The sequence below is a fragment of the Ursus americanus genome, chromosome 25 (assembly GCF_024610735.1).
Source record: "Ursus americanus isolate L20-20 chromosome 25, mUrsAme1.1.p, whole genome shotgun sequence".
Lineage (NCBI taxonomy): Eukaryota > Metazoa > Chordata > Mammalia > Carnivora > Ursidae > Ursus > Ursus americanus.
The window spans coordinates 19,084,051-19,097,085 of NC_142151.1; the positions used below are offsets into that span (position 1 = coordinate 19,084,051).

Here is a 13,035-nt window from a genome sequence, read left to right on the forward strand (position 1 = left end):
AAGTCAAAATATTTCTGATAGTAACATCAGAGGATACTTTGTGTTCATACTAGCCCAGCATACCTCAAAACTGAGAAAGATGCTGGAGTTAAGTACCAGACTTTCTAGGTAGTTTGTCTAAACATTTGGACTTAAAATCTTCTAGTAAAAATATGTGGTTTTGTTGTAAACAAATACATTGACATTACCTAAGTATATTTCCAAGACATGTTCACTTATGTTTTATTATTATAAAATAGTGAGTCTTAATAATAGCTTTATAATTTATCCATTAGCTGAAACCTAAATTTATATTACCTGTTACTTCAAACAAGGAATTAAAGTATTTGGAACTGAAGTGTTTAACTCATTTTCAAGTGAGTCATTAAGCGTCTTCCACCTTTCTCTTGCTCTGATGCCCTAAAACAAAATACATCGGCTGTTAACATCACTATCATAATACTGTCTAGGATCCCTGTATTCAAATCAGAAGAGAATTGTTGGATTTTTTTTCCTTTTTAAGAACTTGAGCATGAAATTCCAACTTGTTCATGGAGCATTATGTATTTTTATGTCATTATTTACTACTTCTAACTGAAAAGCTGTCATAAAGTTTACATAGCCAAAGTCAGATAGAATATGCTGTTTCAGGGGCGCCTGGGTGGCTCAGTCATTAAGCGTCTGCCTTCAGCTCAGGGCATGATCCCAGGGTCCTGGGATAGAGCCCTGCATCAGGCTCCTCCGCTGGGAGCCTGCTTCTTCCTCTCCCACTCCCCCTGCTTGTGTTCCCTCTCTCGCTGCTGTCTCTCTCTCTGTCAAATAAATAAATAAAATCTTTTAAAAAAAAAAATATGCTGTTTCAGTGTAAGTTACAGAAACAGGTTAGTTTCGGGGTGCCTTGGCTCAGTTGGTTAAGCGACTGCCTTCAGCTCAGGTCGTGATCCCAGGGTCCTGGGATCGAGCCCCGCATTGGGCTCCCTGCTCAGCGGGGAGCCTGCTTGTTCCTCTCCCTCTCCCCCTCCCCCTGCTTGTGCTCTCTCTGTCAAATAAATAAAATCTAAAAAAAAAAAGTTTCTAAATATTAAAATATAGAATATTTGAGTGGTGTTTTAGTGAAAGAATCTGCTAGCCTATTTCTAGAATATATTTGGAGATAAAGCAGATCTGGTATTTCCAATTCAGTAAATCTGAAAAGAGTGAAAATTCAGTCACATCAGTCACATCATTGAAATTGTTTAATAAGGACCAAGCTGTATTGTACTGGATCCTGATTATTTTGTTCAGTTTTCAGCTGTTGCACATCACCATGCAAAGAGAGAGCCACCACAAACAGGACCACTCACTTTTGAATCATTAACAGCCCACTACTCACTTGTCCTAACAGCTCTTGGTTAGGTTAAGTGTGGCGCCCTAGGGAACTCTGAAATGATCCTAATGCTTCTGCCTTTCCATAGGTAGTCTTATCCCATCTCTTGAGTAATTATGGGGTTATTCTTAGTAAAATGGGATCCCAAGGAGTATATGAGCTGAAGAACATGCACTGTTATCAAATTATATTTCACTTTAGCACCACGGGCATATCATAGTTCTGCCGTCACCTCAGTGTTTTAACGACATCAGAGATTCTCAGGTTGCTCATTAGAATTATCTGGGAATCGGGGTGTCTGTGTTCAAGTTTCTCAAGTGGTGTGGATGTGGGTTAAGAACCCCTAGTCTAAACTTGATTTTGATTTCTGAAGTAGTAATAAAAAGGGAGGGAAAAGCATTACAGGATAGTTACATGTATTTACAAATGTGTTGGGTAGCTTACTTTTTTTAATTAGTTAACATTTTTTATAATAAATTTCTGATGTGGCTACAGATTCCTAAGACAGAATAAATGTTTGTAAGAACAGTTTTCTAGATCAGGACCTTACTACACTAGACAGCTCCAGTAGGTTTCTTCCACTTTAATTCCCAGCCTTGAACATGATATGAACACAAGATTTTTCTTGGCTTTTATGCATCACCAAAGAGTATTTGCTGGAGGATGTGATTGTTCCATTAATTCGTTTATTTCATTATTACATATTTTTATCCTTGACTCTTTAATAACTTTTTTTTTAATTAGACAGGCAGTATCTACTCTGGGGAAAACTTGGGAAATGCAGAAAAGTATAGAGAAAGGGAAAAATAATAATCCACAGTCCCACAATTCAAAATAATTGCTGCTAACATTTTTATTCCTTTGTTGTACTAAATTGTCAGTTTCTAGAGATGACTTCTAATTTTAATACTCTAGGATTTGATATGTATGATATGTATGAAGTTTTTCATAATGAAAAATAGTCAATTTCAGAAATTATCTCTGAAACACTCTGCAGTTAGTATAATTTAAATACTATTTTTGCTTTTAGTTTTTCTGTTCCTTAGTTTCTTCTTACAAAAAACCCTTCTCAGTGACTTAGTATTTAATAAGCTTTGACATGTAAATTAAACAGAGACATTTTTAAATCACAAATATGGCACCCCTTGATACACATGCATATTTACCCTCTCAAAGTAGTCCACTAAATAAGTCAGGCTTGAATACCTTTCTATAGAAACCCTATTGTCCCTTCAAATAAATTTGCCAGGCTTAGAGTATGAACATTGTCCTTAATATGTACTATATTGAAGCTCCATTTAGAGGCGTGAGCCATATTGACCCAGCCATTTGACACAGGCCGATTTGTAGTGCCAGGTTTCCAAGACTCGGTGGGCAATTTCAGTTCGACCTTGAGTATCATTACATTTAGATACTCTCTGATCTCCGTTATTTCTTAAAACACTCATGCTCCTGACCTCCACCCATGCAAAAAAATTTGAGTCCAGTATTCTCTTGACTAATTTCCATGGTATGGTGTTGAAAAATAGTAATGATGAAATTGCCTTGAAAATTAAAATTTAAAGTGGATAAAGACTTAAGCTTACTTGTGTTATATGAAGTGTGTATCAGTACAGTCAAATGAGTAAACCAAAGCAAAAAGCAGTTACACTTTATTCCAAGATCTACATTTGACTAAGATAACTAACGTTCCCTTAAAACATAGAAGGCACTTGAAAACATAAAGAGATCTTAAATTTCCATAATAAAAGTTTTTTCTCCTAAAGAAAATTTACATCTGTAGTTGTCTATTTATAAGTTACTTTCCAACACTGTAAAAAATTGCTCTGAACTGCATATCAACACATCTGTTTCCTGTGTACATGAAATGTCACCTATAAATGCCTTAGGCCCTTACTGGATAGCATTGCAGGGGAGAAAAAGAAGTTTGAGTTCAACTCATATGCAGTTGTTGGGATTTTAAAATAAATTATTTCTTAAAAAATAAAATATTTAGTTTGAATAAAACTTTTAAAAAAATTAAACTAGTCACTGGTTTCTAATTTGATAATTAAAACGTTTTATTGACATCAAACTAGGCTGAAAATAAAATCGTCTAGATGTACACTTTTCAGGACTTATCTTTTACTTACATTATGCATTTATTAGTCTCAAGATAAGTAAACTTTTCTTGTAGATTTAACGGAGTCAATAAAGTTAGCATTTGTTGACCATAATAAAAATGCTTATTTTCTATAATATGCAAGATGAAAATTATATAAAGTGTATGTTGCAAATTGCAATTATAAACAGACTTGTCTGCTTACAAATGGTACATCATTGGCCTTTTACTCTCTATATATTATGATGATTCTCTTTTGAATGCTTTAGCTCTTGAGTCCAGAACCTCCTAAAACAAATATTTTTCTAGAGGCAGTAATTAAGTACAACATTAGCTGGAAATGTGAAATATGGTTTCAGCCTTTGTAGGAGCTAGGGAGACACATCGAGTCTTTGCTAAATAAATTTTAGTCTGCATGTCCTTGAAATAATTCTACATGTTGTGTTATACTGTGAGAAAATCCGAAACAGAGTGTATACAGATGTCTATCAAAACTAACCTTAATGAAATACGTGATTATCTAAATGACAAGATATATTGATTATTATATTATAAAATTTTAATATTACAAAAGAAATAATATTTTTCTGATCAGTATACAAAGAACTGAATATCGTTTTAAGATTTACTAAATAAGTAACCAATTAAATGATACCATTTTCTCCTTTTAAGTAGGTTTTCACCCTGTAGTTTATTCTTTGAATAAGTCATGATGTTTTATCATCTATTCTAGTATATGTAGGAATGTTCATTGACTATATTGGTTATATTTATAAAGTAAAACTTAGTTGCAGCAGTATTACAATTAGTAAGCTTTTCTCTAACCTGGGAAGTATTTTACAGCGTTTAATACTTGCTTGAAATGGTTTCTATAAGTTAAAATCTGTACCTTGGAGAAAAATGTAAACAACTGCACTGTTAGGAAGATATTAAAGTAGAGGCTATATTTACAGTGTCGTCTTTCAAATCTAGCTATGCTGTAAACTGATGTTTGCTGTATGCTCCTCCTGATTTGAAATAGATGAAAGAAAATGAACCTATTATCACCATGGTTCACACAATGATTGAGAACTCGGCGCTAAGACCCCAACTGTACCAGCAAGTAAGGTCTTGGACAGTGAATGATACTGCTTTATCATCTGCAAAATCCCTCAGTGACAGTTTTGGTTTATCCTCAGAGTTACTCATAACATTAGTGTTTTCTTATTTCATTTTTTGTTTCTGTCTATTTGGAAAAATGCAATTCATCCATGCTTTTTAAGATGCTGCAGTATTCTTAGCATGGCTTTGCTGAACATTTTGCTGTTGAATATTAAGTGTGCCATTTTCCTGAAGTTTTTGTGCAGAGTATTTGATTGATATGTACTTGGAGGTCTGCAGTACGTTTGCAAAATTTTTACTAGATTGCCATTAATTTTGATTAACTCTAAAAGCCTTAGAACTGATTTCTAGGGAAAAGTTTTAAAAAAATCTTTTTTTCCTTTTAGGGGCAGCCCCCTTCCCACCCTACCCCACCCCACTGTTTTAGGAATAGATAATATTTGTATGGGAGTTATTTAAATCTAGTTTCTATACTGTGGTATAGTAAGACCTAAAGATAGCCACTTCTTGACATACTTGGGAATATCTTCTCCCTGTATTCTTATCATTCTTACACCATCATATGCATCATCTTACCTCATTCTTTTCCCTAATTCAAAATATGTGCCATGGAGCTGGCTGGCTTTAATTTAGGACCTTGGTAATCTGCAGATCTGCAAAAGAAGTCATTTTATACCAATTTTTTTGTATTTCATGGTCTAAATGTTCTTAGCTGTGTGTTTTGCAACATCAGCTTCTTCCACTTCAACACCTTCAAATTACTGTGGCCTATGACCTGTTATAATACTTGAAAATTCATCCAGAAGAAGAAAATTAACTAACATGAAAAATGAATGTATTTTGATAAAATACGAAAAAGCACCTAGTGGGGGGGAAAAAAGCACCTCGAACTCTCTGGCTTTACAGACCGCTGGTTTGCTTTAGTTATCTTGGGATCAGCATCATGGATGGGCCTTGAAACACTTGGTAGGAGGGTGAGGTGACTCTCCTTTCTGAACTAAGTTTTCTGTCGATAAAGAAAGTATTAAATATTTAAAGTTAAACAGCTTTACTTTTCAAAAGAAAATGAAATCTTTGTATTTTTAAAGTAACTAGATTATAGAACCTTGACACTTCATTCCAAAATGCCGCTGCTGAGAACCTTTAGCCCTTGTTCTGGAATTGACATCTCTCTCAGTATCTGAAGCTGTGACTTTACCATTTTACATAATGCTAAATGACAAGAGATCAAAGGCATTTTGTGGTAATAGGTTATATTTTCACTTTTCATGTTTTGTATATTTTCAGTAAGAGTGATAGCCAGCCTGGGTTTTCAGTTTGGTTTGGATTGGTTTTTCTTTTTTATGTTGATCAGTAATCAGGATTGCTGACTGAAATTACTCAGTTGCACTAAAAGTTCTAATTGGAGTTTTCCAAAAGTGTGGCAGTAACTGAGAGCAGTCTTTTATACTAGTGTCACTGACCAGAGCTATAGATTTACATAAATACATTTCCGCCATTAATAAAGTACTTAACTGTTACAGGGCACCATTGGTGGATAACAGTGACCTTCAGACACCCTTCCTAAACTCTGTTTATTAATTTGCATAAATTGAAATTAGATCTTATTTTTTTCTTCAGATTTCCCTTACTGTGTTATTATCCAAAGGAAATCTTCATGGAAGTGTATATTGTACACTCTTACAATTGGCCTCTCTGACATTGCATTACAGTGCTGTGTTATAAGTTCCTGAAGTACAACTGAAAATATAGTGCAATATCGTGTTTATGACCTGCTATTCTGAATCATAGCCATTGGGTTTTCTCACAGGAGAACCTTTATGTTTGCATTTTCTTAGAAAAAAGAAGACACCTGAAAGATTACCTATGCAGGAATTTTCTTAGAATTGGTAACATAAAAAGGACCTAAAACTGAATCAAAACAAATACTAAATCAGTGCACATTGTGTTGAAAAATTCCTCTATAGTTATTAATCATTCTACCGTCTTTCACAATTACATTTTTGTACTAGAGTTTTTTATAAAATAATAATAAATACTTGTTTTTAAAGGTACAGACTAATATTAGCAAATACCTACAGTCCTGTGAGCATTTTTGAGTCCTCATAAAATGTCTCATTTTATCAAATATTTCCCCAAAAATCCTTTTTGGGGTTTATATATATATTTATAAACTTTAAAATATATACATATATATATATATTTTACAAGGGATACTGTAGAAAGTTAAATTTTGATTAAACAAAGTAATTTTGTTTTAACTTAATGCCAACCCAGTGTTTTTAAATATCGTTAGACATTTTAATATGAAAAAACTCTTTCTAAATACAGCACATATCCTTATATGTATGTATGTCAGTAAAGTCTGTATAACACACTTCTCAAATTGAAGCCCGAGCACTGCTCAGCCTTTCATAATTCTACGTAGCCCATTTTCATTTGCTTTTCTGGTGTTGCTGAGGTACTTCCAAAAAAAGGCATTCAAACCCAGAACTTTTTTTTTTCTTTTGCTGAAGATGAATTTGAAAAATGATACAGAAGTATTGCCATGAAACATGATTTTATGCAGCACTTAATGAGAATACTCATGAAATTACTTTTTTCTTACTAGTAGGATTTTCATAATGGGGACTAAGTAGCAAACTTCTTCAGTTCTAGACGGAAATTTTTTAAATAAACTGTATTCATCGTTCCTTAAGAAAAGCCTCAGTAATTATTATCAGTAATGAAAAATAGGCCATGCTTAAAAATTAATTATTTAACAAATAATCTTGTTTCCTTATTCTTTTCTTCTGATAGGTAAAAGCAGCACATAGTGCAAGGCTGATTATTTTAAGATTTTGTTAGTGTCTAATAATGAATTTTTTGTTGAATAATCTGATAAAAGCTTTAAATAAATTTTTCAGTGGTACTAATAATAGAGAAACAACAAAATAAATCTAACATGCAGTATACTTATATGGCTATAAGGATCTATCACTCTTAAATTATAACAACACAATACATATTTTTTATTAATTTGCCAACAGATGGGAAAATGAATATGCAGTAAGATTCCCTAAATGAAAGTAGTATACCAGTACCCTAAATTTGTATTACACATTGCTAAATTTCCATTTTAAAATACTAATCTTTTTTCTCTTGACCCTGGGATAGGATACAATTCCTATTTTAGTCTAGGTGTAGCTCTATCCACTAGTTACATCCAAATTTTACATTCCATGGTTTAGTAAAGCTGTTTTGCATTTAACTTTAAATATTAAGTAAAGTGTATTTGGACATTTACAAGGTAAAGGCTTTACATCTCTTAATTTCTTGTAAATGAGAAAATTTAATTTTGGCATTATCTTAATTTTTTATTGTGGATCTGAGCATTTTAAAACTTCTTTTTCATCACTTTTTTTTCAGATAAGAGTACAAATTATTTTCTTGGATCTAGGTGCTTTTAATTTAGAAAAAGAATTGACACTTCTTAGGGCATATTCGATGATCTTTATTTTAAAATAGTACACAAGTATTCTGACTTCTGTCATTAAATTCATTTTTCATGTGATAATTCATTTCTATGAAAGTTTTGTTTAATCACTGCATACCCTTAAATAGTCACAGATTCATTTGCATGAGGACGTGAAAGTAATGTCTTGACATGAAACACATAAATCCAGGATTTCTTATTATATGTTTGTAATGCTTACATTTTTAACCTCCTGATACCCACATTTCTAGATCCATTTAAAGTTACCTGCTGTTTAAATTATGCCTCCTTCTAAAGATGTAACTGGCAAGCAGTTTTTTACAGTGGGCATATATAGTTATAACTTTATCATTTTTATTCATTTATATGTGTTTATATGAAGTTTAATTTTCCAATCTAGAATGTAGTGGGGATACATTACTCCCATCTCCACTTTGAGAAAAAGTGTGCCATTTAGTAAACACGCAAGGAGCCCAAGTAAATTTTTCCTGCTATGTTTTTGTTACTGTCTTAGCAGTCAATATAAAGTCAAAAGACAAGAGAGCATGAAATATTGCCTGCAGAGGCTATGATGTTACCTGTGGTGTAACTGACGGGGATGGCTTTTAAAATCTTGATTAATACAAGCAGAAAGAAAGGTTTGTTTGACTGAAAAATATTGGGAAGACGCTGAAGAAAAGGATGTTTCAGTGCACTGAGCAGTAATTTCTTATAGTATCAGAAAAATGGTGTCAATGAACACATATAAACTTTTTATGAAATTTGACTCTCCATAATTTATGACTAGGCTTTCAGTTTTATGGGGTTTTGAATGAGTTTCCTCTTTTCAATTAAATGCATCCTTTTCCCCCATTATCTTTTAGTTCTTAAGACAGAAGAACAAGATAAGTTTATATTGTGTATGTGTGTTTATTTATTATGTATATGTATACAGTATGTTACAGGTTTTGTTAATAAAGTTGTACTAAGATGTGTTGGCATTTGAGTGCACACATACACAGTTGTGTGATTATGTGTATACCGTGAAAGATGGTTTTGACTGCTAAAATATGCCTGGTTTGAATATTTGATTCAGTACAGTTGCTATGATTGTATTTGTCAATTTTTCATTAAAATAATGTGTGTCTTACAAATGGAAAATGTAAGGTGCTGTATAATTTGTTCGACCAGCTTATTTTGTTTGACAAGCTTAAGTTAGCATCATTTTTATGTATCTTGCATATTGTATCGCTGTTAAATATTTTTCTGCTTTTGTAATGATCTGTGTTTGAATTAAACTTCTTAAAGTATAAGAATCATTAAAATCCCATTTTTGTTATTGTTATATAAATCTAAAATGTTAACTGTAGGCTAAATATATTTTTTAAATATTATTTTTAAACTTGCTACCTGACATTTTTTCTTATAGCTGTCACAAGATGAATGTAGAGGCACATTATACAAATACAGACCTGAAGAAGTGGATATTGATGTAAGTGTTCGTATGTTATATATATTGTCAGTATTCTGTTATATTCTCTGCCAAAACATTGGAAATAAGCATGAAAAAAGCTTCCTCTTCCTCCCTTGCCCTCCAAAATGACATCAAATAAAGTAGCATTTTCTTTTACACTTAGGTTAAATTAAATCATCACTCCCCTTTTCTATAACAGGCCCCCACCCATAATTAGCAGTTGAGCACACTAAGAATCAGTTAAAGAAAGTAAAAGACATTTCTGATCAAAAAAAATGTGGAGGACTGGAGACAAAGTAAAATTGTTTGTCTTCTAGAGAAAGTATCAGCCTCTGAAAGTTCTAGCACTACTTCCTTTTTAAAATTTAGTCTTTCTTTTTTTTTTATTGTAGTTTAGATTGGTTGACTTACCATGTCATTATGCCTTCTCATTTCAGTATATTCCATTTGGTATAGCTTGAGGTTTGTCAGCTAACAGATAGTGGTAGTTACTTTAACAGATAAATGGCAAAGAAAGTGAAATCTCCAGTTTCTTGTCTACTTGTCATTATGCAGTCAAGTTTGGGGCATATTTACAGTTTATCCAGGGTTTTTATTTTCAGACAACTGGAAAACTGGTTTACTGTAGTACTGAAATTTCATGGAGTATCCTCTGATATTTTCATAATTACAAAATTGGGGTAATACCGAGAGTTTCAAATATTTAAACTATTCAAAATGATTTTTTTCTCCATTTAGCAAATTTTTATTTGTATTATTGCAGTTAGAAGCAATCCTTTGCTTATATTCTTTTCTGAACATTACAGCATAATTTTTTAAATATTAACGGAATCCGGTTGATATTTTCATTAAGGACTGGATATATCACTTACCTATCTAGCCTTCAGTAGGAAAAGAAAATATTAACCACATTGAAATGATTTAAAGTTATATGAGACTGCTTGATTACTAACAATGTCTCGAATTATGTAGGTTAAATAATATGGTTGAAATGCTTTTTCACTTTATATGTATGTTTGTTAAGCATTGTATCTTTAAAAGCTATCTTTTATTTCACTGATTGAAATAAAAATTGACCTGAATAGGTATTCTTCTATGACTCTCTTAAATGTGTTTTCTTTGTTACACCTACCTTCAGTTACGGGACTACCTACCTCCAATTACAGGAAAAATAAAAAACTGCTAACAACAGATTTTTCTCTTAAAACCTAGGCCAAGTTAAGCCGGTTATGTGAACAAGATAAAGTGGTACATGCCCTGGAAGAGAAACTTCAGCAACTCCACAAGGAGAAAGTAGGACAATTATGTTTATTATCTACAATTGATGTTACTTTCTATGCTTATTATCAGGACACTGATAAAACTAAAGAGAATTAATCCGATGATGCAGAACATTAAGTGTAATTATTTTTATTATAATAGTACACGCTTGAGCAAGCTTTGCTATCAGCCAGCCAAGAGATAGAAATGAATGCAGATAACCCAGCAGCCATTCAGACTGTGGTGTTACAGAGGGACGATTTACAAAACGGACTGCTCAGTACATGTAGAGAACTCTCTCGAGCCACTGCCGTAAGTAGCAGATTTTTTCTTAGTAAGAGTCACTGGTTCTTTTTTCTTTTCTTTCCTTTTTTTTTTTTCCTACTTGTTTCTATGTAATTTGACTGTCTTTAAGATTATTCTTTACTATAACAAGAAATTAATTTGTTATTAATTAATAATAAAAATTAAGGGGTGATTTATTTTCTGATGCAAAATAAATACAATTATTTCTCTTATGGTAAGCATTCTTTTCCTTGTGAAATAGTTGTTAGGTAAGGGAGATAAATACTCCACTTATGTATTATTCAAATGAAAACTTATTAAATATGTTAACATTTATTGCATTAAGAGAATAAGTGTTTCGGGACACCTGGCTGGCTCTATCGGTAGAGCATGAGACTCTTGATCTTAGGATTGTGAGTTCAAGCCCTATGTTGGGTGTAGAGATTACTTAAAAATAAAATCTTTAGGGGCGCCTGAGTGGCTCAGCTGTTAAGCATCTGCCTTTGGCTTAGGTCATGATCCCAGAGGCCTGGGATCAAGCCCCACATCGGGCTCCCTGCTCAGTGGGAAGCCTGCGTCTTCCTCTCCCACTCCCCTTTCTTGTGTTCCCTCTATCGCTGTCTGTCTCTGTCAAATAAATAAATAAAATCTTAAAATAAATAAATAAAATCTTTAAGAAAAGAAATATTTCGTGGATTTTAGGGGAGTTAAAATAATTTTGGGAAGGTGGTAATTGGATTCACTTAACCAGCCATTTCAGTAAAAATGCTTTTAGGAAGTGAAATGCTTTTAGGAAGCCATCGACATTATCATTTCATAGCTGCAGTTTGATCTCAGTTTAGATAATAGGTATGAATAGGAAACATAATTAGAACCTTTTAACCCATAGTCTTGTTGCTTTATAGTCTTTTGGGGTTACCAGATCTAAAAGTCTTAGTCAGATTTTATAAATTGACTATTTTGAATATAAAGAGTCTTCTTTAGGTCTTGTGATACCATTATCTCTAAACGTAGTAAGAGCTCCTATCCAAGCAGCTCTTTGAAAGAAAAATCCTAGCAAAGCCACCTATTATAGAAAATTGTTAATTAAAATAAGAAAGAAGGACGCCTGGGTGGCTCAGTCAGTTAAGCATCTGCCTTCGGCTCAGGTCATGACCCCAGGTTGCTGGGATCAAGCCCTGCGTCAGGCTCCCTGCTCAGTGGGGAGCCTGCTTCTCCTTCTTCCTCTGCCCCCCCCCCCACTTGTGGTCTCTCTCATTCTGCTCTCTGTCCACTCGCTCGCTTGCTTTCAAATAAATAAATAAAATTTAAAAAGAGAGAAAGATAAATGCTAATATATCCTTGTCTATAACTTCAGGTAGGGAGCAGCTACCTTTAAGAAGGTCCACAGGCAGTTAGAGCTTAACTAAGAGAGGTCTTTCCAAGCTGGCAAAATACCAAATCTCAAAATGGCTTCCAGTTCTAAACATTAAATTAATATTCCAAACATGAGCAATTTTTTTTTCTTTTTTTTTTTTTAAAGATTTTATTTATTTGACAGAGATAGACAGCCAGCGAGAGAGGGAACACAAGCAGGGGGAGTGGGAGAGGAAGAAGCAGGCGCATAGCGGAGGAGCCTGATGTGGGGCTCGACCCCGGAACGCCGGGATCACGCCCTGAGCCGAAGGCAGACGTTTTAACCGCTGTGCCACCCAGGCGCCCCCAAACATGAGCAATTTTTAAAGGAATATACCATGACTGTAAATAAATCAGAACAGGTTTTCGTGATTCTTAAATACCCTATATTTAATATACCTATTCCTATTTTTGAATACTATTATTTCCATTATTTTATTTGATTCTCTTAATTATACTGTGATGTTCATAGATTTTTTTTTTTTAAGACTTTAATGTCCTTTCAGTTGTGATCTCCTTGAAATCAGAGCCCTGTCTTGTTCATCTTTGTAGCTCTAGCATCCAGCACTGTAGGATATGCATTAAAAATTTGATGAAGGAGGGGCACCAGGGTGGCTCAG

At 33.4% G+C, this 13,035-nt stretch overlaps 1 protein-coding gene across 9 annotated transcripts in view; it reads left to right on the forward strand.

Moving 5' to 3' along the window:
- PLEKHA5 (pleckstrin homology domain containing A5) overlaps positions 1-13,035 on the forward strand; it is a 237,473-nt gene that overhangs the window by 184,121 nt on the left and 40,317 nt on the right. For 6 of the 9 annotated variants that reach the window (XM_045781378.2, XM_087855670.1, XM_087855671.1 and 3 more), the window contains 4 exons: positions 4,468-4,548; positions 9,431-9,493; positions 10,688-10,768; positions 10,898-11,047. In XM_045781378.2, coding sequence (XP_045637334.1) covers positions 4,468-4,548; positions 9,431-9,493; positions 10,688-10,768; positions 10,898-11,047 — 375 coding nt within the window. Of the gene's footprint in view, positions 1-4,467; positions 4,549-8,885; positions 8,922-9,430; positions 9,494-10,687; positions 10,769-10,897; positions 11,048-13,035 lie in introns of all 9 variants that reach the window. The other 3 variants (XM_087855669.1, XM_087855668.1, XM_087855672.1) reach the window with 2 other exon arrangements.